The sequence below is a fragment of the Mustela putorius genome, unplaced genomic scaffold (assembly GCF_011764305.1).
Source record: "Mustela putorius furo isolate JIRA1106 unplaced genomic scaffold, ASM1176430v1.1 tig00003836_pilon_pilon_pilon, whole genome shotgun sequence".
Taxonomy (NCBI): domain Eukaryota; kingdom Metazoa; phylum Chordata; class Mammalia; order Carnivora; family Mustelidae; genus Mustela; species Mustela putorius.
The window spans coordinates 11884558-11912310 of record NW_025421989.1 but is presented as its reverse complement, the minus strand read 5'-3'; the positions used below and the strand labels follow the sequence as shown (position 1 = coordinate 11912310).

Here is a 27753-nt window from a genome sequence, read left to right as displayed (position 1 = left end):
CGCCGCCTAAGCCTTCCCTCCGCTAACTGGGTCCCCTCCCCACAGCAACACGGCTTCTCTTCCTCAGCCTGGCGACTGGGGCTTCCCCTCAGCCGCCGCCGCCGCCGCCACCGCCGCCGCCACCGCCGCTGCCGGCCGAGCTCAGCCGCGCCCGCGGCCCGCGGCCGCCGTAAGTCCCGGGGGGCGAGCGGGGGCGTCGGGGACGGGGAACCGGCAGGGCGGGTTGGGCGCGCCCTCAGACGCCCCGCGCGCGCCCCGACGACCCCACCCCGCGCCTGGCCGCCCCGGCCCGCCAGGGGGTCGCCGCGCCCCGCAACTCACTTCTCTCCGCGTCCGCGCCGGTCCCCACTCCGCGCCGCGCCCCGGGAATGCGGGGGGCCCCGCGGCACCTGTGGTTTGGGAATCACCTCAAGTTTTGCGGGGCATTTTCGGGAGGGGCCCGCGGCCGGGGGCGGTGGCGGCGGAGGACCCTTGGCGCCCGCGAATGCCATTGTCTGCCCCGCGCCTAGCCTGTCACCTCGCCCGGGCTCGGTCAGTGATGGACTGCGGCCCCATGGGGCGGCGGGGAGGCGTCGGAGACGGCCGGACCGAGGAACGCTGGCCCTGAGCCGGCTCCGCAGCTGAGCCTATTGTTTATAATAACCAATCTCGAGGAATTGAGGTGCCCTGTGATTTGCGGCAAAATCAAAGCATTAGTTTTTAACCGGAGGAAAGGAATACTTGTGCCTCGCAACCGGGTATCGTCCCATGTTAGCACATAATTTATTTGAAAGAGTGAATTATTTATTCTCTCAAGTGGTAGGGAGGGGATATAGACAGCCTAGAGCTCATACTCTTTTCAGAAAGCAAACCGCCACTCCCCCGGGTCGTCGGGGTCCTGGATTAGGGGTGTGTTATTCTCAAAGTTCTGGTAACCGGTTTGCATTAAACGTCCAGTTGATGCTTTAGTTGCTGTTCCTCTCCGAATGCCGCTGTCTAAACAGGACTTGTATGGGAGGCACTTTGACATCAAAAATAGCGTTCGCTTATTTTGTGCCAGTGAAGGTTTCAAGTGAGGCGTAATAAGCCAATTTTAACTTTAATAAAGTTAAATCGCCACATCATAAATTTCTAAATACCTTGTCGATGCCCGTTAATTTCTTTGCGAAATTTGGAGCCCATTTTTATTCTAAATTGGCCGTGTAGATTCCCCCACCCCATATTCAGATTTAAGGTGGTGTGGTGCATATTAAGAATCGGGCTGCAGTCTTACTTGTAGTAACACCGTTGAAGGAACTTAACAACAGTTGGGGGAGGGGGGTAAACCTGTCTGAATTCTACCTTTAAATTACTTTTGTAGAAACAATGCTTAATGTTTGCAATTGGGAAGACCAGTTGGATTACAGGAAGCTTTCCTTTAAAATTAAACATGTAAACTAATCAACAGATTTGAGGTTCCAAATACACGTATACAAAATAGTTTAAGATCCAGTATCCACTCCATCTGTAGATGCTTGTTTTAAAAATTGTTTTAAATGAGGTATTTTGCGTAATGTCTCTGCATGTGTGTCTCTAAATTTTGGCTTTTTAAAGGTTTATATTCTCTTTCATATTGTTACATTAACCTTCTTCTTTATTGTGTGTATATTTATGTTGGAATTTTAGAAAGCAAAGATGAGAAGAGACACTTAAAAGTCAGGCTTTTATTAAGAAAAATGCGCATTTATGGGTTTTTTTGTTGAATATTTTAGATCTCTTGTTTTGCTTAAAATGTGTGAGCATACACTGAAGAGGGCATTCTGAGTGATAGCAGTCTGAATACAAGTAATTCAGCCCGGGACTGGAACAGCCTCAGGATGAAAAATAGTTGTAGATCTGCTGTTTCTTTCAAATGTATCTAAACCAGTTGATGTCAACAGTTCTCTTTTGAAGCATACAGAGAATGTGAAATGTACAGTACAGGTAGACAGTAGTTGTCTTAAACTGCAAGAGTTATTTTTTTTTCCTCAAAAATTTCACTTCAGCTTTTTACCTGTTTTTTTTTTTTTTTTTAATTATGATGATTATTTTTTGCCACGCACTACTCTCCAAACTTAGTGGAATGGGGTGGGGTGGGGAGATTTGCCCCTAGTGGGAAGATCTTTCTACAAGCATTTTCCTGCTATTTTAACTGGCGTAGAAATACTGATGGCTGCTAATCATTTGTCAGTTAAAGACCCTGCCCCTTTAAGCTTCTCTAGGAACCATGTCATCTTAATCTTTACGGAATCAAAGTGTTGCATGTAATCTTGGCTCTATTTATCTTAACAGATGCAGTTTATGTTGCTTTTTAGTCGTCAGGGAAAGCTTCGACTGCAGAAATGGTATGTCCCACTATCAGACAAAGAGAAGAAAAAGATTACAAGAGAACTTGTTCAAACCGTTTTAGCACGGAAACCTAAAATGTGCAGCTTTCTTGAGTGGCGAGATCTGAAGATTGTTTACAAAAGGTATAATTTTCATTTATTGGAAAGGCAAAATTGGGTTAAATGTTCAGTCATTTATAATGTGGCAGTGGCAGACTTTGAGAGATGACATTTACAAGTAATGATTAATAATGATTTAGATGAAAAAGGTTTAAGTTAAAGCTTTGTGTCTTTTAAATAACTGGTGTTTTGATTGATTGTCCAGTCAAAAAAATAAAATCAGAAAAGTTGATTTAAAACTATTTATGTAATTAAAGGCATAAATGATTATTTCTACTTAATCATCTTTTTAGAAAAATTAAATGAATTTCTTTGCAGGTGAAAATGGGGTCATATTTTAAATGGTGTAATTCTCTGAATTTTGACAAACCTTGCTTAAAAATCTATACAGTAATGACTGATAATTGACATGCCTTTTTTCTGACTTGTAGAATCTCACTTTTGAACACCTTGGATGCATAGATCATTTAGTCATATAGAGGTTTTGAAACTCTCTATATAAGAGTTCTTTGTTAGTGGTATTTATTAATTTTAAGTACACTTGTTACTGTCATGGAGGTATAATTAGATCTGATAGATAATTTTGTGAGGAATAGATTTTTAAATTTTTGATGTTGAAAAATGACTCACACATTGGCTTTGAACACTAAATTTTAAAAAAATGTACATCTTTATTAATATCTAAAAGTCTTTTAATACCCTAAAATAACATTTGTCAAGATTGGGCTAATCAGGAGTTAAAAGAAATTAATTACTTTGTTTCTCCTCCATTTTCCCTCCCTTACAAATAATTTACTCTATTTAGGAAGAGTGTTTCTGCATATAAAAAATTGTCTTCTATAGGGGAAGTTCAGGGAACTAACAGTATGGGCTGCAAGGGGGGGTTGAAGAGAAGTCTGGGTTTTTATCTCTGTTCCTTTATTCTAGGTGTGGGTGGGTTTTGTGTATATGTGGGGGATGGGTAGATGGCAGAGAAGGTGATGGGAGATTATAGGACATAGAGAATGTTTTAAATACCATAGAACTCTTTGCAATAGAATAAATTTAGTCATCTTTGGGTGATTTTGGTTTAGTACTTGTTGAGAAAACTCATAGCATTTTAGAGTTGGGAGAAGTTTTGGAATAATATAGTCAGGTGATTGTTTTTAAAAAGCTTTTTGCGGGGCACCTGGGTGGCTCAGTGGGTTAAAGCCTCTGCCTTCTGCTCAGGTCATGATCCCAGGGTCCTGGGATCGAGCCCCGCATCGGGCTCTCTGCTCGGCAGGGAACCTGCTTCCTCCAATCTCTCTCTCTGCCTACTTGTGATTTCTGTCTGTCAAATAAATAAATAAAAATCTTTATAAAATAAAATAAAAAGCTTTTTGCCCAAAGGTTAGAACCTTCGATGAATCAAGTGGAAGTGGAGGTGCTCTCATGAAAACAGAACCGGGATCTCATACCTCTGCTCACTTGGCTTGTGCCCTCTGCATCAGAGATGGTTCATGAGCTTTAAAATCACTACTGGTTCTTTTGTTGTTGTTTTTAAAGATTTTAATCATTTTATTTTATTCATGTGACAGACACAGCGAGAGAGGGAACACTAGTAGGAGAGGGAGAAGCAGGCTTCCTGCCGAGCAGGGAGCCTGGTGCGGGGCTGGATCCTAAGACCCTAGGATCATGACCTGAGGTGAAAGGCAGACGCTTAATGACTGAGCCACCCAGGCGCCCCAAAAACCACTACTGTTGATTAAATTTCAATTTTATGAAAGGAAGAATTTGGGAAAAGTGACTTGTCCAAGGTCATATTCCAGTTAGTGACTGACAAGGGGCCTAGAATTCAGTTCTGAAGTGTGGAGGCAAAGGTTTTAAAACAGGGATGAGAAAAGAGCAGATAATGCCTTTTGAAAGGATCCTTGTAATTGGAGAATGAGTAGGGGGGAGGGCTGAGGCTGGCACCTGAGACATCTCTTCGGAAACTGCATTATAATGAGGCCCTGAAGGAAGACCTCTGCTGTGGGCTCAGCAGGTGAAATGAGCTGTTCCTACTAGGTAAGGTTTTTTGGTTTGGGTTTTTTGTGGGTTTTTTTTCTGCCAGAAGCCAGGAGGGCAGGGATTCCACACTTCTGTTTCAGCTGACGGTAAATGTGAGGTAGCAGACACGTTGACTTTGAGATGCTTGGTTTTCTCCGAGTGGGCTTGGAAGTCAGGGTGGAAATTAGGCATAAAGTGGTAAACCACCAACATTCAAGGGGCAAGCAAAGAGGGAGAGACTAAGTATAGGGTCAGTAATGTCAGGAAGTGGGAGTGAGTTTTGAAAATTAAGTCACCAGGGCCAAATGTTGCAAAAACAATAAAAGTGAAGAAAGAATCTATTAGGTTTTACGTGAGAGTTCAAAAAATGCCATTTGTCGGAGGAACATTTTCAGTGAAATAGTAGAAACTCTCGAAGAAATGGGGCAAAGTGTGAAGAGGTGGAGACGTTTAAACAGCAAATGTAGACTATTTCGGGAGCTTCCTCAGATGCAAAGAGGTGGTAACGGCCCATAGACACAGGAGTGCGGGACAGAGTTTTTAAAAAGGTGTGAGAGATTTCAGCTTATTTCTAGATAGGGGAAGGAGTCCCCCGTGTGGAGGAGGAAAATACCAGCAAGGAGTCAATCCCAGGAGTCGAGTTTCCTGCCGCTGAAGGCAGCGGCCTCTTCTGACCGAAGGCAGCTAAGCACTGGCTGGCGTTCGGTGCCCGCGCTGGCCTACCACTTCTCCTTTTAAGTAAAGGCTGTAAAGGGTACTCTCACCTGAGTCTGACACTTTTATGAAGCTCCTGTAAGTAAAAGGTGTACTTTAAAAAAACAGCTTTATTGAGATAAGAGTCACATATAGAACTTAGAATTTTTAATCAGTTTTTCTATGCATCTGCCCTCATTTCATACTGAAAACCTCATTTATCGTATTTAAGAACATATTATTTGTTACATAAACGAGTGATTTTTTTTTTTACCCCCTAGTCCAGCTGGAAGAGAAGACCTTTTAAGCAAAAGGATTCTTGCTTCTGAGAAATTCTGAACCAGCACTGTCTCTGTTCCTGTCAACAAGTGGTCTTTAGGCCTGCCTTCTTCCATTTGTCTCAGCCGCATTCTTCTTGCTGAGCATTTCCCATAGCTCCCTCTCTTGGGAAGGGTGCCGGGGGGTAGGGGTCCATAGGGAGAATATAGCTGAAAAAACAGACTGAAAATCTGGGGACTTGAGTTCTGTTTGGTTTGCACCCTTAGCTAGTTTTGTGACTTTGAACAAGTCATTGTGTGTGTGTCTCCTCATCTCTGAAATAAATGCTCTTGAAAATCCCTGAAAGACCTAACACTGTATGCTTTTTTGATTCCTATTTTATGCAGCATGTTATAGAAGAGGCACTAGATTGAGTTATACAGTGAATTTAAACATACATTTACCTTACTAGTTTGAGACTTTGCCACAGTACTGTATTTTCTTGACTAACAAAAGAATATTTAATGACATACCAGTGGGTATTGAGAATAGTTTAGTTACATGCACACACAGTCAGCTGACACTTAGCTGACTGTGGAGAAGTCATGTGTTTTGAATGTAAGAATAGGCACTTTCAGCTGGTCTCTGAGTGCCAGTAATTAGAGTAAGCCTTAATCCATTCTGCTAAAAATAACCAAACATACCTTTCTTCTTACTAGTCTATTATTAATTTTACTTCAGGTTTAGACTTACAAATAGGTACTAAGAGAACAAAATGAGCTCATAATTGAATTTTTAAAAAACATCTGGTTCTAAAAATAGGGAGTATGCTTCAGGTTCTCTTGGTAATCTTTTACTAAATCAGTAACAATTTTTCTCTCCCTCTTCAAAGCTCTTAAATATTGCTTATTCTGTTTTAATTTTTGCCAGGTGCAGGATTACTTTATTTAATACAGTTCCTGGCTATAGTTTTTAGTATAAACCCTTAACAGGGGCTTTGGAGTCAAATTACTATTCCTGGGGAGGTTACTCAGTTAAGCTTGGGTCTCCTATAAATGCAAGTTAATAACAGTATCTTTCTTGAAGAGTTGTTGTGAGGATTAAAATGGCAAAATATGCAGAAGCCTTAGCTAACACTTAGTGTCTCACTCAGAGTGAGGACTCCGTGAATGTTACCTGTTAACTATTCTGTTTCTTTCTTCCATAAGCTTTCTGTAGAGAGGGGCATTATAACCCTGATAACTAGATAATCAACTACAACAAAGAATTTGTCTGACTGATGGGTCTTTTTCCATTCTGAGTGAAAGCAAGCATTAAGGTAGTATTGCAGAATTTTTGTATTTATTTATTTATTTGGTATTGCAGGATTTTTTTTTTTTTTAATATCTTATTTATTTGAGAGAGAGAACAAGCATGGGGAGCGGGAGAGGGAGAAGCCGACGTGATACTCGATCCCGGGACTCTGGGATCATGACCTGAGCTAAAGGCAGACACTTAACTGACTGAAACACCCAGTTGCCCCTCTGTATTGCAGGATTTTAAAAATATTGGTTGATGCTTGGACACATCAGTCCTGGTGATATGTAAATTAATATTTCTAAGTGATTCACACAATTAAGGACCATTGACAAGTGCCATTTATTTGTAAGTCAAGAGGCAGTACTGTGGGTAAGGAGCGAGGATGGTATAAGCATTAGATTGCTTAACAGTAGCATCGTAGGAATGCTGACATTAAGAATAAAAGGAATTTTACCCAAAACTATTAATAAATTCCTTCTAATTGGGATTATTTAAATAGCACACTCTTCGTGTCAGCTAGTGATGTCTGTTTTTTATCTACCATTTTTAATGTGAATTCCTTTAATCTTTAGTTTTCTTGATTTGGAGATTTGTAACATGTCATTTGTATCATTTTCCTCAAATTCAAAACTATTTGGTGAGTATGGGTTGGAGAGGATGGAGAGTTGGAATTGCCTTTCTTTTTATTATTTTAATTTAATTTTTATTTTTTATTTTTTTAAAGATTTTATTTGTCAGAGAGCACGTACAAGCACGGGGAGCTGCAGGCAGAGCAGGCAGCGGGGAAAGCAGGCTCTCTGCCGAGCAAGGAGCCTGATGTGGGACTCAATCCCAGAACTCTGGGATCATGACCTGAGCCGAAGGCAGATACTTAACAGACTAAGGCACCCAAGCATCCCTAATTTCATGTTTTTAGAGAGAGCGTGAGTACGCATGAGGAGGGCTAGAGTGAGGGGTGACAGAGGGAGAGTGATAGAATCCCAAGCAGATTCCATGCTCATTGCAGAGCCTGACACAGGGCTCAGTCTTGAGACCCTGAGAACACGACCTGAGCCAGAATCAAAAGTCGGACACTTAACTGATGGCGCCTCCCAGGAGCCCCACCCCCACCCCCGTTTTAAACAGATAACTCGAAACCTTAGGGTAGGAAAGAGAGGATGCACTTTGTTAAAGTTGGAAGTGGTACCCTCTTGGGCCCTTAATGCTAATAAATGAACACATTCAAAAGCCTCCTCTTCAAGATCACAGGAGACCTGCCATTTTAAATAACATATTAATCAGGTAGAGTGGACATGGCAAAGGCAAAGCTGTGTGTGAAGAGGGCGTCCCTGCAGTGAAGTGGGAAAAGGTCTGAAGATCGGATTTCTTGTCCCAGAATGACCACGTGGCAGGCCTGGACTCGGGCCTCTTTTTTTTTTTTTTCCTTCCCCAGTCAAGAATGATGGTGCTTGCTGTTGGAAAGATCAAATAATTGATCTTTATTTGGTCAAGTTGATAATATGAATAGAGCATTCTGTAAATACCAGTTACTCTCCTATTGAAGAGTAGGAGTTCATTGAATTCCAAAACCGAGTTTATATGTACGTGTGATTTTCCATTAATGCTATGAGCAGTAATTGCTCCTTGTGTTCTCTAAAAATCACCGAGATGCTCCTTGGTGAAAATTAGAATTGATACTGAGACTTGTTTAGAATGTCTTGGGTTTTCTGCTTGTGTTTTTTTCCAAAAGCCTGTAATACACTTAAACCATTTGTAAAATGCTCTTTTAATCCTCCTCAAAAGACTTGGTCATTGTTTGTTATGCCTCAGGGTTGTATGTTAAGTTTGGCTTCCTTGGGTCAAGTATAATGTAGCCTCTTGTGCTAGAATCCTAATTTGGAAGAGAATATGAGTTTTCCAATGTTAATATTCAAGGGGTAAATAACATAAACTTTCATTTAACAGGTAGAGGTTGGAAAATTTGAGAACAGGTCTCAGTTTCCCCTGTTCTCTTTCTCTGACTTCTGTGATAACGTAGAACTGTTCTTTTCTTGGAATTTATTCCACAGTCCTAGAAACCTTTAAAAACAATTCTATGCCGTTGGGAGTCAAGATAGTAGTTACCCTTGGGGGTGGCAGATTGTGACCTAGAGAGGTTAGGAGAGGGGCTTTAGGAGTTCCATAATTTGTTTCTTGATCAGGGTGCTGGTACACGAGGTGGGTTCACTTGGAGAACTCCTCAAGCTGTACATATGACTTGTGTTCTTCTCTGTTGTGTATACTAACGCTTCACCAAAACGTTTCAGTCATTGCCTTCACATGGACAGTATCTTCAATAAGTCCTTCAGTCGGAGAGTTTCTCTTCTTCCCTGTTTACTTGACGTTTGAATTAATCACACAGCGCATTTTGTTTTAATTAGGTAAACATAAGATTATATTTCATACAATTCAGGACCATTTCATTCATTGTATTTCATAACTGGGTCCAGCTATGTTTTAGGTATTCATAGAAGGCAACCTAAAGAAGAAGAGCAAAACGAGTTCATCTTTCTGCATTTCTAGATGGTATGATTGAATGATTGTTTTTGGTATTTTACTTGCCTGTACTTTTCAAACTTTCTCTATATGCATTCATTCCTTTTGTAGTGCAGGAGAAAAATCTATACTGTTGTGAAAGGGGAAGTACATTGTGTAAGTATGGGATCTTTCACAATAGGATATGAGAACATATTTAGGTTATAGGGTAAAATTTCTTCTACATTTGCTCTGTTACAGATATGCTAGTCTGTATTTTTGCTGTGCTATCGAGGATCAGGACAATGAGCTAATTACCCTGGAAATAATTCATCGTTACGTGGAATTACTTGACAAGTACTTTGGCAGTGTGAGTAGTATTTTGTTTTAGGAAATTGAATGTCATAGTATTTTTTAAAAATCTTCTCTGTAACAAGTTTATTGTTTGTCTTAGGAATTCTGTTTGAAAGTAGCTGCAGAGGTGGGGAAGGGCTCTCTTTTGCCAGCCGGCCCAGTCACTGAACTCCTGCAGTGCTTGACCCCGCAGCCCTGCTCACTTAATGATGGTTGTGAGAATGAGGTTTAAAATAGTGAAACAGAAAGGAGTTCAACTGCAAAGATTAATGTTCTGGAAGTGCTTAGTATAGAATTTAGATTTGGTAAGCAGTCACAATCACATTATACAGGAAGTATGTATTTAAAAAGATCATTGTTTATGAGTAGAGAATTACTAAGTTGCCCATGTTGAGAACTTCCAGAATCAGGTCTTATTTCGTTTGTAGGCCTTGTGTTTCCAACTACTTGAGACTTGAAAATTAAACTGACTAAATCAGTGATACTTAATTATTGGCAAGATTGCCATTTTTAGAAAGAATTAAGACCGATTCACTGATCACCTTTTTATTCACTGCTTGATGGTGGGTAAGTATCTTTTGCTTTCTTCAATTTTAACATTGTTTTTCTTGCTTCTCAGGTGTGTGAACTTGATATCATCTTTAATTTTGAGAAGGCTTATTTTATTTTGGATGAGTTTCTTTTGGGAGGGGAAGTTCAGGAAACATCCAAGAAAAATGTCCTTAAAGCAATTGAGCAGGCTGATCTACTGCAGGAGGTAAGCTAATTGGAGTTCTCTTTACTACACATTAGCATGTTTTGCTATTGCTAGGGAAGTCTCAGTTATGTTCCCCCATTCTTCAAGTTTCAGAAATTACTCTGAAGCATGCTTGGCATGTAGTGTCCATGAGCAGTACATTGATTGGAGTATGTGTCAGTCACATCAACTTAGTTGTGGACGGATTGATTGCTTTAGAGATGGTCTGTCATGTTGATGGCCCATTTTTGGAGCCCAAAATGCTAGGGTCTAAACGTTTAGAGGACAGACTAAGAAGGGAAAAGATTTTGTCCAACAGTAATTTGAGAAACCTCCATCCATTGTTCTCAATTACTGCAGGTAACTCCTTCTCGCATAGTGTGGATGGGTCATCAGCCAACTGTGAGACTGTGTCATTTTCATCCCAGATTGGTTCATATTTTCACCTCATGTCCATTACGTGCAAATGTAGCCAAGCCAATGATAGTGTTAAAATTACACCCTTTGTAGAACTCTCTAGTTCTGTGTTAGCAAAACCAACTAAAAAGTATTTGGCCTTTTCTTTGCTCTCTTTAAAGGTTTTATTTATCTGTTTATCTGAGAGAAAGAGAGAGTGCGTGAGCACAAGTGGGGGAAGGGGCAGAGGAAGAAGGGGAGAGCAAATGGACTCGGCACTGAGTGGGGGACCCGGCTCAGGGCTCCGCCTCGTGACCCTGAGATTGTGGCCTGAGCCAAAAACCCAAGAGTCAGATGCTTAACCAACTGGGCCACCCAGGCACCCCTCTTTGCTCTCTTTAAATAACAAACCCTGTTCTGCCAAATGACTATATTCTTTCTTTGCCTTGATAGCACAAGAACCGTTGATAAGCCCCTTCCGTTTCCAGTTTCCACAGTTGTTCTGAGTTCATTGTATATTTGCTATTTCTGAACTTTCAATTTCTGAAGTTTAAAATTTCATAGATAAGGCCACCTTTTTCAAAATACTTAAGAATACCTTAATTCAGATACTAACTTGAATTATGCTTTAGCGGTCATTGTGGTTTTAATCAAATAGAAAGTCCGTAGCACAAGGAGGAGCTAGTCAATTTAAAGAAATGTAGTGTGTTTTCATCAAGTTAATTCTCTTTGTTAGTCTTAAAGGAGGCTTTAAATCCAATTTTTTTTTTAGCATTTCTGTTGTAACAGAAATGTGAACTAAAAAGAGTAAATGTCTCTTTCTTAACTGTGGGCCTCAGTGGGAGGGCGGGCCTTGGATGACGGCTCTGCGTGAGTCACTGCCCGGGTCACTTGTGAGGATTGCTCCAAGTGGCGGTGACGTCATCAGAACATACATGTGTTAAATGTGAGACAGTACGCTGTACATGTCTCGATCTTGAGTTAACCAAACAGTGCTTAAGGTGCCTGCAAAAGCGGAGTCTTTTTTGGCAGCCCTGACGCTAGCCACTGGCAGTAGTGAAATGAGCACAGTCCCTTTTCCATGTGCGTAGTTTGCCACAGTTCTCTATTTAATTGACTGCAGATATGTCACTGGGGAGATTTTTTATTTTTTAACATCTGATATTGTGACCTCATGCTCATATTCTCCTATTGTAAAATTGGTTTTGAAGTTAGGACCTCCTTATTTTGCTATTTACCAATCAGACTTTTCTAAAAATAAGGTCAAACCAGAATCAGGAACTGGGAATTTTATAGATTTGTCTCTTTCCTTGTTCACTTTTATATTTCATTATTATGGAACTGTAATTTGCTCTGTCAGATCCTGGTTCTTCATTTCCTCCAAGTTCTTCATCATTTCCTGATTAATTACATCTGTCTTAAAACATTTCTAAAGTTCTTGAAGTTCACCTTTTAATTTTTATATTTTTTTTTTCTGAAGACCAGTGTTTAGGGCACTGATCTTTCCTGTGTCTGGATGGTTTTTTAAATTGTACTCATTGCTAAAGACTTCAAAATATGACCGATATACTAAGTTTACTTTATAGCTTGTATTCGGGATAAAAATGTCATTCCAAGTCCATATTTGTATATGTGTGTGTATCTCCCTTATTGAAGTATCTTTTTTTAAAATAAACTTTATTTTTCTTAAGATTTTATTTATTAACTTGAGAGAGGGAGAGAGATCACAATTAGGCAGAGGCAGGCAGGGATAGAGGGGGAAGCAGGCTTCCCACTGAGCGGGGAGCCCAATACGGGGCTCCATCCCAGGACCCTGAGATCATGACCTGGGCCAAAAGCAGAGGCTTAACCCACTGAGCCACCAGGCGCCCCTCCCCTATTGAAGTATCTTAATAGTAAGTACCATCTCCTTTTTGAAGTAGTATTTTTGTATCTTAAAGAGAAAGGAGGAGTGGAGAGAAGCATAGGATGTCTGTGGTCCACGTTAAGATTTTTCTTTTCCTGGGGCGCCTGTGTGCCTCCTCAGTGGGTTAAGCCTCTGCCTTTGGCTCAGGTCATGATCCCAGGGTCCTGGGATCGAGCCCCACATGGGCTCTCTGCTCAGTGGGGAGCCTGCTTCCTCCTCTCTCTCTGCCTGCCTCTCTGCCTACTTGTGATCTCTGTCAAATAAATAAATAAAATCTTAAAAAAAAAAAAAAGGTTTTTCTTTTCCTGTCTCACCCTAGTTTAAAAAAAAAAAAGTCGACTAGTGTTAAATATGGTTTCTTATCTTTAGAGGAGAGCTTTGGCCTGTTTCTCATCTGTGGCTACCTTAATACTGTTTTGTACATTAACCAAAGTGATAGTACATTAAGACATCTTCTCTTCAGTGGTCTGAGTGAACCATTTCTCTTAATTTAGCCATTCAGGTCTTGAGGCAGAACACCACTGGTCCGTTCTGAATTCAGAGGGAGTTATCATACATGGCACACTAAGGCCTTTATGAAGCCAAGCTGAATCTCTTTGGGGCAGTAAGGCTTCAGGTGATTCCGTTCAGGCTAACCTGTTTCTCATTCAGGTTATTTGCCAGCACACTGTCGCACGTGCAGGGATGACAAGCTGCTTGTTTCCTAAAGTAGATTCATTTCTATGTTGATACATGATACATGTCTGCATCTTCGGGAGAGTATCTAAAGGTGTTCATAAAACAGGTGGTGGAGTAAGATGAGAAAAAACTGCTAAATTTCTTTCAAGTTTCCCTTCTACCCAAGTTACATAAACTTCTTCTGGTCTGTTTAGGCAGTCCTTCATTTTATAGGCCAACAGGACAGACAGTTGACAAAGTAGGTTTTCTCTTAGCGTATTCTATATAGTCAGTAATGAGAACATGTCTGGACACCAGGACAACAGAAGAGAACAAGGTGCTAGCTGGTGCTTACTGAGCACTTAGATGAGAAGCACCCTGTGCTAATCCTCGGGGTGTCCTGAGCAGGGTCCCGAGCACCTTTTAACAAACGAACAAGCAGAGGCTCGAGCAGTGAGCTTCCGGGGACCGGTCCCAGCATTCCAAACATGCTCTGCTGGCCTTCAGAGCTATGTGACATCTTGACCACTGGGCAGTATCCATGTCTCCCCCCGCCCTATTTGCGTATTGCCTTGAAATGTGTATTTTAAACCTGTTTCTGGTACCAACTTAATGTGTTTTCCAGTAATTAAGAGATTCATCATTCTGGAGGTTTTTCTGTATGGAACAGAGTAGACTTCCTAAGACAGATGCTATTTTTTACCTCTTACACTGAAAATGTTCAATGTCTAAACTATCAATAGTTGGTATTTTCAAATTGGATATATAGATACAAATAATACATTTTTAAAGTCATTTCTTGTTGGATTTATCGAAACTGGATGTATGGTAGCTTTTTTTGGTATTATAATTTGGGATATAGCATTCACTTAGCCTATGTCATGAATGTGATTTTGCTTCCAAAATTGTAAATATAGCTGCAAAGGCACTTAGCTAAATGTGGCCTTAAATTTGTAGAATTCCTAATTAATTTATTTTAATCTAGTTTTCTTTGTGTTGTGATTTTCCTTTTTGGTATCAGCTCTTTTACTTGAATTGATTATTTCTAAACACCACAGATGACTTTGAATTTATAATGAAAATACCTGTTGGCTTAATGCATGGAAATCACAAAATTATTTTGATTTTAGCCCTTTTAAAATTTGTGACCTACACATTTCTATCCTTAAGAATGTTTATTTTCTTCAGAAAAATTTCTTTAAAATTTCAGTCCTTCATGTTACAGGCAAACGGCACAGTCAGGAGAAAGTAGATCTCCTATTAGCATATTATAGTGAGTAATGAGAACATAAGTGTGTATTTGAATAATAATTGCTAAAACCTCAGACATAGTGATTAAATAATAAAGATACCTTTTTTAATTTTACTTAGCTACTTGGTAAACAGTGGTTCAGTTTTGACATTTCTAGAGTGAATTCTGAATTCTGTATTTTTGGTATTTGGTTCTGTGTATACATAATTAAGTTTGGGGATAAAGCCCAGAAAAATTGGTCCATTATCCAATTTTTAATGTTTGTTGGAATTTAGCACAGGTTTTCTTAACATGCCACTGGTACTTAACTTGATTCCTAAATTACTAAGGTGCAACATGCTGAGATTACGAAATTGACATTCTTTGCAATACTTGGAACACTTCCCCGACACCACCAATTAGGTGCCTATTTTAAGCTAGTTTTCTGAGGGGGAGGACTTGGGGGAGGGGTACCGTTGATTTATAAACATAGATCTAATGACCAAGGGAATACAGAGTGCATTTTCTTTGTAAAGTCAGGCACTTACCAGTTTTTCTCTGCTCCTTAATTTTATAGAGCCAGAATGAAGAATGGGGAGGTTTGTCTGAGGATATCTTATGATAAGAGCAGTCTAAGGCTTTAGTCCCTTTGACCCCCAACTTATTTATTGGTAACTACCAAATTTACCGTTTTTGTGGCATGGATAAGATGGGGTGTTATGCAAAGACTGTTGCACGTGAGATGATTTCAAGTCCTTGCCTGATCTGTGAAGATCGAATAGTTAAAACACTGGGCGTTGGGCTTTAACCTCAGCGGTAGCTGCATGATGGTGTTGATCGGCGCTTGGAGATGTGTCAGCCTTTCTTTTTTATACTAACAGCATCATTTTGAAATTTGTGGGGGTTTTCCTTTTGAGCTTTGTTTGCTGTTGGTATCGTTTCTCACTAACGTAGCCTGAGCAAGGAAAAATAAGTGAGGTACCAAAAGCAAGCATCACACTCACCAATTGGCTTCCACTCCGAGATGACCCACTTTATGAATAGATTCTCTGGGATTTGCCGTTGTTAATCTGCCTCGGCGAGAAAATGGTGCTCTATGGAGAATTAGTGCTGCTAGAATTGATCTGTTTTAGTGCTGGGGCTGCATGATAGATCTTAGTACTATGCACCATCTTTGTGGAAGTAAGAATAAATCTTTTGGACTGCATAAAAATGGAAAGGTAAGAATCTTAGAAAAAGTGATTTTTAAAAATGACTTCTGTAACTTAAAATTATTTTAAGTGGATAAGTACTTAGAGTATTTAATAACATGCCTCTTAGTATGAAGTTTTGGGATTTTTAATTAAAATCTTGCTAATTAAGAATATTTTGGTATGCTAATCAAACTCAAGAATATTGTATATTGTTTTATAACAGCTAGGTGTGTTCAAATACATACAATGTCATTTAACAGCAAAGAGTATTTTGATATAAATCCTCGTAGGTTTTGGTCTAATTAGACAAACTCATAATTTCCACTGTTTGTTAAAACCTTCAAGCCTAAACCTTTTTCTTTTAAATTAGGCTAAAAGTTAACAAGGCTATATACTCTTATGCCAGCGTATTTTAAAAGGGCAGATACAGAAAAAACAGAAGGCAGAACAAATCCTGCTTGTTTAACGTGTTATAAGAAATTTGACCAATGCCCTTGGTCACTGGTTTTCAGCTTGTAATCATTTTGCTCTATGTGCAGGTTTTTTTTTTTTTTTTGAGCTCTTTGTTCAGAATTTTGAGGCTCCCCCTTCCCCTTGTTTCATTCTAACTCATTTTGAGCCCTCTTGTTCCTCTGGGTTATTTGTAATAATGAGAAGTTGGAGTAACTTAAACATCAGCAGCTGTAAATCTGGTTTTCAAGATACTTGACAAGAACCCACAGTGGTAAAATATACTTTTATGTCATAATAGTTACATGCACATAAACTGAAAAATATTTTATTAAATAATACTTTATTTCGTTTTGCCATCCCACATTTTCTATTCTGTCCTTTTTTTCAATCCTGATCCTGATCTAAATGATTGCATACACCCTAGGACCTGCAAAGAGTCTATTCCTAGTTGTTGGTGATTTTTTTTTTTCTTTAAAAAGTACTTTCTCAAAATTTCAGGGTTTTAGTTCTTTTTTTCCCCTACGGACACATTCCTTAAAATTTTCTTTTATTGTTTCCTCTGTTGCCTTTTTTAAAAATAAAAGTTCCTATTACAGAAAAATTAACAAATACAGGCAAGCACACTAGAACGTCATTTTACCTGTCCATCAACTGGAGACAATTAGATTAACTCAGTGGTCCTCAGCTAGGCTGGGGAGTGGGGCAGTCATGCCTCCTCACGGAACATTGAACAATGCCAGGACGTATTTTTCTGATCATCACGACCGGCAGTGGGGTGGTACTGGCGTCTGGTAGGTGAAGACCAAGGGTCCTGCTAAACGTCCAGCAGTGCCCCGGCCAGCTCTCCTAGGACAAGGAATCATCCAGCTTCAAGTCTCAGTAGTGCTATAGTTGCAAAACCTGGTTTAATTTAACACGATAGGATGTATAAAGATTCCATTTATATTTATAGACTGCTACATCTTTTCAATATAATATATAGTCCAGAGTACAAATGACTGGCTGAAATGAATCAAAAGTAGAAGGGGGGAACCCAAAGAACTGTAAAAGAAGGACAAATGGGCTTAATAAGAACATGTAAATGGCGATAAAAATCACCACTGTGAGTCACCAGATCACCTTTACTTGCTAACCAGTGCCTAGGGTGATAATCTGTGGTTGACTTCAGCACCTAACCCACAGCAGAGCTTGTGGGATGTCACTATATAATTCCATTTCCTCAACCCCAAATCAGTTAATGTCTGTTAAGGTAATTGGGTTGTTTTTTTTTTTAAGATTTTATTTATTTATTTGACAGAGAGAGATCACAAGTAGGCAGAGAGGCAGGCAGAGAGAGAGAGAGGAGGAAGCAGACTCCCTGCCGAGCAGAGAGCCGGATGCGGGGCTCCATCCCAGGACCCTGAGATCATGACCTGAGCCGAAGGCAGCGGCTTAACCCACTGAGCCACCCAGGCGCCCTATTCCCGTCATTTTAAAGAAACTTCACATATGTGATACAGATCAACAGCACAATAGGAAAAGACAGCAGTAGATATAAATAAATAATTCGCAGATGAAAGAAAAAAGAAAAATGGCCCTTTTACATAAGGGAATGTAAATGAAAATATGAATGAGAACTTTTTTTGGTTTGTTCTTGAAATGGCAAGGATGAGTGACCCTCTTGTCTGCTGCTTGTGAGCACTTAAACTTGTATTCCACTTTGGAGGATTAGTTGGGTGATACCGGTTAACAGATAAATTTGTATACTTTTGACCCATCAGTTAAATTTCAAGGAATTGTATCCAATAGAAATACACAAATGCACTAAAATTCAGTATAATATTAAGCCACTGGAACTTACCCAAATGTTAATCAGTGGGAGATAGGTTAAGAAAATTATAGTATGGCCATACATGAAACTTACCCGTCTGTAGAAGAAGTGAGATTGATTTCTGTGCAGTGATATGGAAAGACATTCAAGGTGTGTAAAGTGAGAAAAGATCAGGAGTGGGACATTAACTTAGCAGCATTACCTCTGAAAATATTTGAGGCCCCCCCTTTTCTAAAAGTGTAAAACAAACCTGTATTAGAAGTATAAAATTTTAATTTGTAAATTTTTTTAGTGACAAAATGAAACTCTGTGAGTGGAAGAATACACATTGTGTTGTCCCATTAGGTAAAATTAGAGTAGAATTTGCTAAAAAGAAAAGCTTCAGCATATAAAGTGAAGCATTTGTATGCTCTTGGCCATTTTAGACACTAACCATCTAGAACAACCATATTGCTCTTGCTACTCAGTGCTAAGGTAATGTTAAAAAAATAAAAAAAATAGGGCGCCTGGGTGGCTCAGTGGGTTAAGCCACTGCCTTCGGCTCAGGTCATGATCTCAGGGTCCTGGGATCGAGTCCCGCATCGGGCTCTCTGCTCAGCGGGGAGCCTGCTTCCCTCTCTCTCTCTCTGCCTGCCTCTCTGCCTACTTGTGATCTCTGTCTGTCAAATAAATAAATAAAATCTTTAAAAAAAAATAAAAAAATAAAAAAAATTATTTGACTTTACTAGCGCCTCAGTTGCTGGTGGCATAAGACTGACACCATGAGCTGTGTCATCTAAAAGGTACCTCAGAAGGGCTTTCAATTCTCTGTATTCATTGCTAAACATAGATCTTAAGTGAATTCGGATGTTCTCTGGCCCTTTGGTCTTTAAGCATAAGGAATAATGTTCCAGAGTCAAGAGTAGGGACTTTGCCACAGAATTCAGTGAGGGGCAATAAAAAGGACCACTGTATTCTAGAACGTGAAGGATAGAGGATGCTACTTCTAGTAAAAGGAAAAAGTGAAGCCCCTTCACAAGAAAAATGAGTAGAGCAGTAACTTCAAATTACACTGAATTCCTTTTTCATTAAATGTAAATCATTTGCTCTTTGAACACATTGTGTGCTAGAAAGAGAAAAACAGGAGACTAGGTTTTCAGTTTGGGGTCCAGTATCAGTAGTTTACTTAAGCACCGATCTCAACAGGACGTAAGCCTTCAGAGAAGTGCTAGCTTCCAGTTTCTTTATAGTTTCCCAGACTCTTACTTTTGAGGCATCAGCCTAATACGGTAAATATCTGGGGATTTTTAGGGTTAATAGGGTTTGTCTTAAGAATTGTAGACGGTGTTAAGAGGAGGTGTAACAGTTCCTCTGCTGTGTTAACCTGCACTTCCTACTACCTCTGCTTCCTTTTGTAGGGGACTGAGAAAAAAGTTCCTTTTGGTATGGAGGAAAGTTGAACATACGTGGTTCAGTTTTTTTTTCTGTTTTCCTTCTGGCCTTTATTCCCATATAATTGAAATCACTGATATTTTAGCGTATTGAGGAACTCGGCTTGCTGGGTAGTGGAACAAGAGAGCAGTTCTGCCTCTGCCCAGGACCCCTCGTGTGTTGTGACAGACTTGGCGCTCCACCTCCCCAGTTCTTAATTAAATTAATTATTCCATGACTCAGAAGATATCCTGGTGGTGTGAGGGCCCAGAATACTGGAGTTATATTCAATCAACTATAATATTCTCTTTGTATATAAGAGAAGAAATAACTTGGTTAATATGGGCATACCTGTATCACTTAGCTTAAAATCAACCTTCAAGTTTAGGTGGTCATTAAGGCATTTTTAGCACAACTTTTTCAGACTCCATCTAAACAGAAATTACTGAAAACATGTTACAGCAACTTAAAAGTGGTAAAAGAATACATTATTTTTGTGCATTTTAGGGTTTTTCCTCTTAAAGGAAGCTTTTCCAATGAAGAGGCGTTTCTCCCTATAAAGAATATCCGCCACAATTGATGGATTCTCATTTTTTGTTTAAGTATAATAATATGGATCGTTGGCTATAAAGAAGTTTATCTTATCATCTGTCCTTTCCTTCACTAATTTAGTAAAAGGTCTGTCAGAAATGCCAGGCAGTCTTGTTTAAGGATTGTTTGTTGCCTTTCCTCGTAAGTCTGTTCCGGGGAGGAACGGTGGTGTGCTCAGCCCTGTTTGGGGAAACTACCTTTCTCTTTTCTTACAGTGGCATAAGCTCTCCCTGGTTGGTTTTCCCATGTGTGTATAAAATTAAGAGAGAAAACATAAAAGATGAAAAGTTATAATTTTATAGAGTCTCAAAGAACTGGTATGTAGGTGGAAGGTTGACAGACTTAAACTTTTCTTGTTCTCTCTCCAGAAAACAGAGAATATGTATCACAGCAGGAGTTTCATTGGGTGTAAGAAAGCGTACTAGAATACGTGCTGGAGTACTGACATGCATCAGATGTAGCAGGATCTATGAACTCAGTTTGTACTTACAATCTTGTCAAGTTTGTTATTTATATTTTAGCATCACCTGAAAAGTCTTATTACATTAAATCCCAAGGGATAGTCCCAGTACTTTCTTTAACTGATTATTTTCATCGGGAATTTTACTCCGATAATGATCCATCATTGGGACTTAGAATTTATTTTTTTTACAGAGAATATTGAAATAGGTTTAGAGGTTCGTTGGCAAAAAAGTATTTTTAAATACCGTGAAGCACTAGTGTCATTGGTACAGAAATAGATAAATAGAATTCCCCTATGAAAATGAGAGCTTCTTTAAGAAAATGAAGCATTTGAGGTTCATTACTAGTATTATTTTAACTTGCTGGCTTATGCCACTGTATTCTGAATGGGGGAAAAAGCAAAACTCTTTTCAATCTGTCTCGAGAATTATCTGAGGATTAAATTTAATTGGCGCTTCTCAGATACTTTTGTATTTAATGGTTACTGTATAAAGGATCGGTTACATATTTGAACAGTTTACACGACTTTGTAGCCTATCATTTCAGAATGCCAACTTTAATATTAAAATGAGGATATTTTACAAGCCCTCAAATGAGCAGTTTTAAACTTTGAGTCACAAGCCTTTTGGCGGGGGTATAATCCCTTTGAGAGTCCGAAGAGCCACGGGTCCTCTTCTCAGGAAAATCTGTAATTTTGCCTCTAGTTTCAGGGATTTTCGAGTCCCCAGAAATCCATCTCTGGACACTCTCGGGTCCGTTTAAAACCTCATCTCAGGTTACCTTGTTGATATGAGAAACCTCTATTCACATACATTTGTAGGCATAGGCATTTAACAAATCTTTTTTAGAGAGTTCTTTAAAATCTATCTTGAGGATTATTTAAAAAATAATAATAATAATAATATCCTTCGTCTCAAAGGTGTAGTCTTCCGAAGTTAAGCTAAGTGAACCATTAAACACCTCCATTGCTACTTAAAATACCGAATAGGTGACTCCTTTTCCACTTTTTCTTGGCAAAGATTTTCTTTTAGGATCTGTAGAAGAGTTTATGGTCACCTAAGGATGTAGAGATTTTCATTAAGGGATTAAATTCCTTTCCTTCGTGTAATAAAATCCTGACATACTTGAAGACTGGTAGCATTCTAATTGAATTTTCAGTTAACTCAGTACTGACCAGACGATTTTACACTGAAAATCTTTTCAGCCTGTTAGTAACAGTGCTTTTGGATTTTGTCAGATATAGGTTATTATAGAGAGTTTATCATTATACAGAGTTACTGTATCTGTATCATTTATCATTATATAGAGTTACTTTAAGAGGAACTGGAACTCCTAAGCACTGTTTATAAGTTAAATGTTCAGCCATAAACCAAAGAACAAAAACAAAACTTTACGTTTCCATTTTCTTTACTGTGCACTAAACATTCTAGGAATCTGATTGTGTCTGTCAGTTTGTATACTGTGTAAGAATATATGCATTTCTTTTGTAGCCACGTCATGAATATTTTAATGTCCCTGTGTACTAAATGACTACTCGTCGTGTATGCAGAATTTCACAGAGGAAATAGAGAGCTGATATACTTATGAAAGAAAATGTCCTCAGCTTGGTGACTATCTTGTATAATAGAGCATTTCACAACCAATACCTTTACAATTGTAATTGTTTTTCCTGACTCGCTTTTCTTTTTGTTTTATTTTCGTTCTATATGTGATCTTGATGTAGTTTATTCCTGCTCGCAAACACGTTTGATTTCTTGAGATATGACCTATGAATGTTTTGCGTAGTATTTCATCTTACATACGTTCACATCCTCATTTACGAACCATCTATGGTTAAAGTCTCGTAAGAGGAAAATTCAGCCATCGATAAGATGCTCACCAAAGAAAACAGAGTGGAAGTGCTCTGGCAGAATGAGCAGTGCAGTGACCTAGCGCAGGGCTTAGTCTTCACGTGTTGTGGGAGAAAAGAAGTTCTATTTAGGGACTATGATAGAGCCTGTATGGGCCAACATATTCTAGTGTATCGCAGAAAAGAGTATTTGGAAATACTCCTAAAAACTAAAATCGGTACTGTTACATAGTATTTAAGGGTCAAACATTCCCAGTTCTTAAGTTTGTGATGCCACCTGGATTCAATCACATTTGTGCTGGACAGTATTGGCCAGTCCCTCGAAGAGTGATCAGGAAGCTGTGTCAGAGGTCTCTGCGACAGTATCTCTCTTCGATAGGAAGTAACATTTTCAAAACGGTTTATATAGTTAAAATTCTGATACTCCGCTCGAATACTAATATTTTACTAGTTATGGTTTTGTAGGATATATTAAGTCTTCCTTTAATACTTAATGATTTGTTAACGGTGGTTTTATTTTAAGACTTTCAATATTGATCGTTACTGTGTATACTTTTAATAAAACATGCAACTTAATTATAAAAGGAGAAGTACCAAGTAACTCATTGTTTACAGCTAGAGAGTTAAAGCCTGAAAGTAAGTTAGCATTAAACAAATTCAGAAGCAGCTCCAACAGGCTTATCACTGAAGGAAGACCTATGAAAATGTAGGGCAGGCAGGTACGCAGCGCAGGGCTTTCCATTCGCTATGGCCGGCATTACATTTGAAGCATCTGGGTGGGCTGTCAAATGAGAAACTCCGCTGCAAGCATTGGGAAACACTGGTCTTTCATTTCCATTTTTTCCCTCTGTCCCTCTCCCCACCCTGCAAGATGTTACTCTTCTGGTTTTAATGCTGAATATGCATTGTCTCCTGCCAGTACGCTTTGGATGCTGTGTGCTGAGCTGTAACAAGATGTTGCCTCTTTTGTTATTTGTATACAGCTGCTTGCTTTCAGTTCATAGATTCTGAAATCGCTTTTCTTGCACGTCTAAAATAAAAGTATTGCATGTACTTTGTCTCATGTGAATGACTTCTTTCTTCTCCATCCCTTTGGACAAATAAGATATATTTTGGTTTTTCCAGGTAATTTTATTAAATCGTGTAAAAAAACCTAAAGTGGTTAAGCTGGCAAATTCTGTGAAGTGTACAGTTCAGTACTGTTAAGTATATCCACAGTGTTGTGCATCTGACTTCCAGAAATGTTTCCTCCTGTGAAACCGAAACTGTATCCATTAAACAACTCTTCATTTCCCTTCCCCTTAGCCCTTGGTAACCACCATTCTACTTTGTTTCTAGGACTGTGACTACTTTAGCTACGAGTTCTTCTAGGTAATTCTGAGCCACAATTTCAATGTTAACATGGGAAAATAACATTTTATACTATGGGCACAATTTGTGAAAGAAACTAATGTACTATTTGTACAAGTCTCAAGGAGTAAAATGTATAAATAATTCCTTTAAGCCAGCCCTTTTAGAAAGGACACATTTTAAATAATGCATATTTGATAAGTAACATGGTTCTCTTCATGAAATGCTATACAGGACTGCGGGCAGCGAGCACAGAAGGGAAATCGTGCCAGCCCCAGCGAATAGAATGGGAGACATTTCTACACGGATAAGCGAAGAATGTTAGCCGTGTAGAGTTCAGTGTAGGCGTCTTTTAAGAAATGCAGTAAAGGCCATATGGTGTTAAGAACTATTTAACATTATCTATGAACAAGGAGGGGGGGGTTAGGAGCACTGACCCAAGCAGTTGAAAACCCACATACAACATCTGACTCCCCACAAACTTCATAGCCTACTGTTGACTGGAAGCCTCACCGATAACCTCAACATTCCAGTAACACAGCTCCAGTGTACGTACTGTGCCCTGTATTCCTACAGTAAAGTTCGCTGGAGCAGAAATGCTAAAAAAAATCCCTGAGGACAATACACTTAACATACTGCACGGTAGAAAATCTCCATATAAATGGAACCGTACAGTTCAAATCCGTGTTGTTCGAGGGTTAAATGCAAATGATTATTTTTGAATCATTTCATTTATTTATGATGTATGTGATTCATGGTCTACATTCTTCGGAGTGTTGCATCTTTTCCATTAGACTTTCTTTAAAAATGATCATGAAAACTCTGAGACCTGCTTGAAGGAACCTTCCTGTGCACACCCCTCGGCTTCAGCGCCCTTCAACTCAGTACTCCTAGTAACGACGCCTGTTGTGTCATCTGCCTGCACCCCCCCCCCCCAATTTTGGCCTCAGCGTTTTAAAGCAAGCCCTGGACCTCATTTCACCTTCGATACCGCAGTATAGATCACCAAGAGACCAAAGTACCACCCCCCCCCCCAAAATTAACAGTAACTCCTAATATCTTGTTTCTGGTTCAGTTTTTCCTAATTGCCTATAGGAATTGCATTTCTGGAATCGGGTTACTAGAACCAGATTCCTAATAAGGCTCTCATTGTATCAGGTTGATGTCTCAATTAAGTCTTTTCATCTTCAACAACTCTGCTTTCCTCCCTTGCCTCCCCCCCTTTTTAACCCGAGTCCCCCATGCTGTAGAACATCCTCCAGTCTACACTCGCTGGCCATCTGGTGGCAGTATTAACCTTGTTGGCCCACTCCCGTATGCATTTTGACGTAGCAGGGTTAGGGTGGGGGTGGGGCGGGGGGCGAGGTCAAGAATACTTCATAAAACCCCTTTTTTTTTCCCACCAAAGCTGATTTTTACCCATTTTTCGTTAATAAACCTACTAAAAGATCATCATGTAAACTTCATACAGCATCGGTTTATAATGTTTTTTTTTTATTATTTTTGCAGATTTTATTTATTTATTTGACAGACAGAGATCACAAGTAGGTAGAGAGGCAGGCAGAGAGAGAGAGGGAAGCAGGCTCCCCGCTGAGCAGAGAGCCCGATGCGGGACTTGATCCCAGGACCCTGGGATCATGCCCCGAGCCGAAGGCAGAGGCTTTAACCCACTGAGCCACCCAGGCGCCTGGTTTATAGTATTTTATTTAATACTGAATGCTAAATACCTTCACGTAGATAGGTCTCAATTGTGTTATGTTACCATTTAACATTTTTTGAGCACTTTCTAGAAGTCAGGCACTAAGCCTTCTCTCCCTTAAATGTCTATGCATGAAGGTAAGTACTGTGATCCTTGTTTTCCAAATCAGGAAAAAGGCTAGAGTTTAATCTATTTAAGATTATTACTCCATGTGATGCTTACATATAATTAAATCTAATGTATGGGTTTATGGTTTAATATTTTTCTTCTCCTTGTTTTGTGCTGTACCACAATTAGGATGCAAAAGTAAGTTAATTTACTACTGGAAACTAAAAATTGCATTTTCTCCATTAAATTGTCATATGCCTTTTAATTACAAAATTATTGCCAGTAATAACTGAATTTGACCTGGTCCTGGTTTTGTGATGTGCAAAATCAACCACTTTGGAAAATTTTTAATAATTTTCTAGACATGCCTGCTTTGGTTTTGTCTTCCTTTGACATTTAAAAATGAATATCGGTTGTGGCATAAGACAAAAATATGCCTTTGCTCCTAGAGTTTTCTTTCTCATATGTTGCCTCCACTGAAGCCACTGGTTGCCCGGGGGAGGGCTGGGAAGGTGAGTTTCTGAAGCTATGCTGCTGGGGACAGTTAAATCAAAAACTAAGTAAAAACGCAGAGGAAGACATTTCTATAAATACATGTGACCAAAAAGAAAAAAAACATGATTTGGAAGAACTCTGGGTTTTCCCTGGTTTTTACTTAGGGGAGGCTTTGGATTTTAAGACTAAGGTAACTTACCTTTCCTGTAGCTAATTTAATAGCAGTGATTTCCTAAATTGCCAATGGGTTTGCCTGCTTTTTGTGTGACAGCAATGGTGCCCAGCTCACTGGTAGGTAATCACTAGTTATTTAATGCATGCTGAAAATATCCTTCTGTGGTCTCTGACATTTGGGGCGCAAAACCCTAAATAACCGCCTGCTTTCAGTATTCGAATGTGCCCGAACCGATGACCGGCTTGCATTGTTCTCTGAAACTTGCACATCCTTCCGTGTCGGTTTCACATTCTCCGGCCTCCCCGGATCTGCTTACCAGAGTCTCACATTTTCCCTCCACAGGAAGCTGAAACCCCACGTAGTGTTCTTGAAGAAATTGGACTGACATAACTCTCCTCCCTTGTTGATGACTTCTTGTGGCATTTCACACACTGTAGATGGTCACTGCCTTCATGTCCATGTTAGCTAATGGTATAAGATGACGTCTTGTCAGTATTACTGTTTTGCTAAGCTGCTTCATTCAGGCCTACACAAATTTTTTTTTTAAAGGGAATTTTTGGTTAATCAAGTGATAACTTAAGGGATTTAAATAGAAATTAGAACGATGCAGAAAAAGAAAGGTACCTTTTCTGGATATTTTAAAGTTTAATAGATCTGTTTCTCCCAATCGAATCATGTTATCTATGAGAACGACAGAATCAGGCAATTTACATTCATTAATTACCGTCTTTGGCAAAGGAAACTGTTAAATTATAATATGCATCCTGGCTTTATGAAACCAAAGACTAGTGTGTAGCATTTCAGCATATCTGAGAATAAAGGGAATCGATACTCACATATCAAATGAATTAAAATTTAACTTTATATTGAGACTTCAGAAAAAAACCAAATTTATACCAAAGACCCTCATTGGAAACTACATACTTAAAGGGAATACACAAATGACTAAATTGAAATGATGCGTTTTACGCTAAAAATTATTTCTCCGGCATTCCAAACCGGGGTCGAGGAACAGAGATCGACTGTTTAATAGTGAGCACGTTACTTTTAAGGCCACGGAACGTTCAACTCCTGAGACAGATTTTTTTCGTGGTCATAACGATTTAGTGACTTAGATAGCTTTTGAGGCCCCCAAATAAAAACGGAAACATTGACTTACCAGAATTCTTCACAACAGTATCTGTGAAGAGAAGAACACATTATCTGTAGATAAGTTATTTTCTGTAAGATAAGTTAAGTGTAAGATAAGTGTTGCTTAAGTCATGGTTTCAAGCACGACTTGTTCCTCCTGGGGTGCTTGTTATGGCCAAGTTTATTTTGCTCTCCTCCACTTACAAGTGCTGCAAACTTGAGGGCAGCTTCCTTCCCTTCCATGGCAATGCCTAGTTATCAGAAATCTTATAAAAGCAGATAACACGTTTCATGTAAAAGTGAGAGTTGAATGAGGTCAAATGACATTAGTGGGCCCTGTTATTTTTTAAGGCTATACAGTTGTTTCAGTGTCAACTTTTATACATACTTCTGTGTATGTAGACACATCTTCACGGTTTACACTTTTCATTTGTATCTGCTGGGCTGGATTAAGCTTTGTTGTGATTGTGACCAATACACATATTCAGGCCATGTTAGCTCTGTCTTATCACATCACTGATTAGTTGTAATAAATGTTCGACGTACACCA

The 27753-nt window shown here is 39.3% G+C and overlaps 1 protein-coding gene across 6 annotated transcripts; it reads left to right on the top strand.

Moving 5' to 3' along the window:
• On the top strand, positions 1–27753 carry AP1S2 (adaptor related protein complex 1 subunit sigma 2). 6 transcript variants are annotated; one of them, XR_006609470.1, is made up of 7 exons: positions 2–169; positions 2290–2468; positions 9459–9567; positions 10171–10308; positions 15055–15148; positions 25592–25600; positions 26415–27753. XR_006609470.1 is itself a non-coding variant. In XM_045089324.1 (6 exons), the coding sequence occupies exons 2-6, from the start codon at positions 2290–2292 to the stop codon at positions 26460–26462; spliced, it is 483 nt and encodes a 160-aa protein (XP_044945259.1). In that variant the 5' UTR covers positions 2–169; the 3' UTR covers positions 26463–27753. The 6 variants fall into 6 exon arrangements, 5 of the variants coding, with proteins under 5 accessions (XP_044945260.1, XP_044945259.1, XP_044945262.1 ...); XM_045089324.1 differs by lacking the exon at positions 15055–15148; XM_045089327.1 differs by lacking the exon at positions 25592–25600.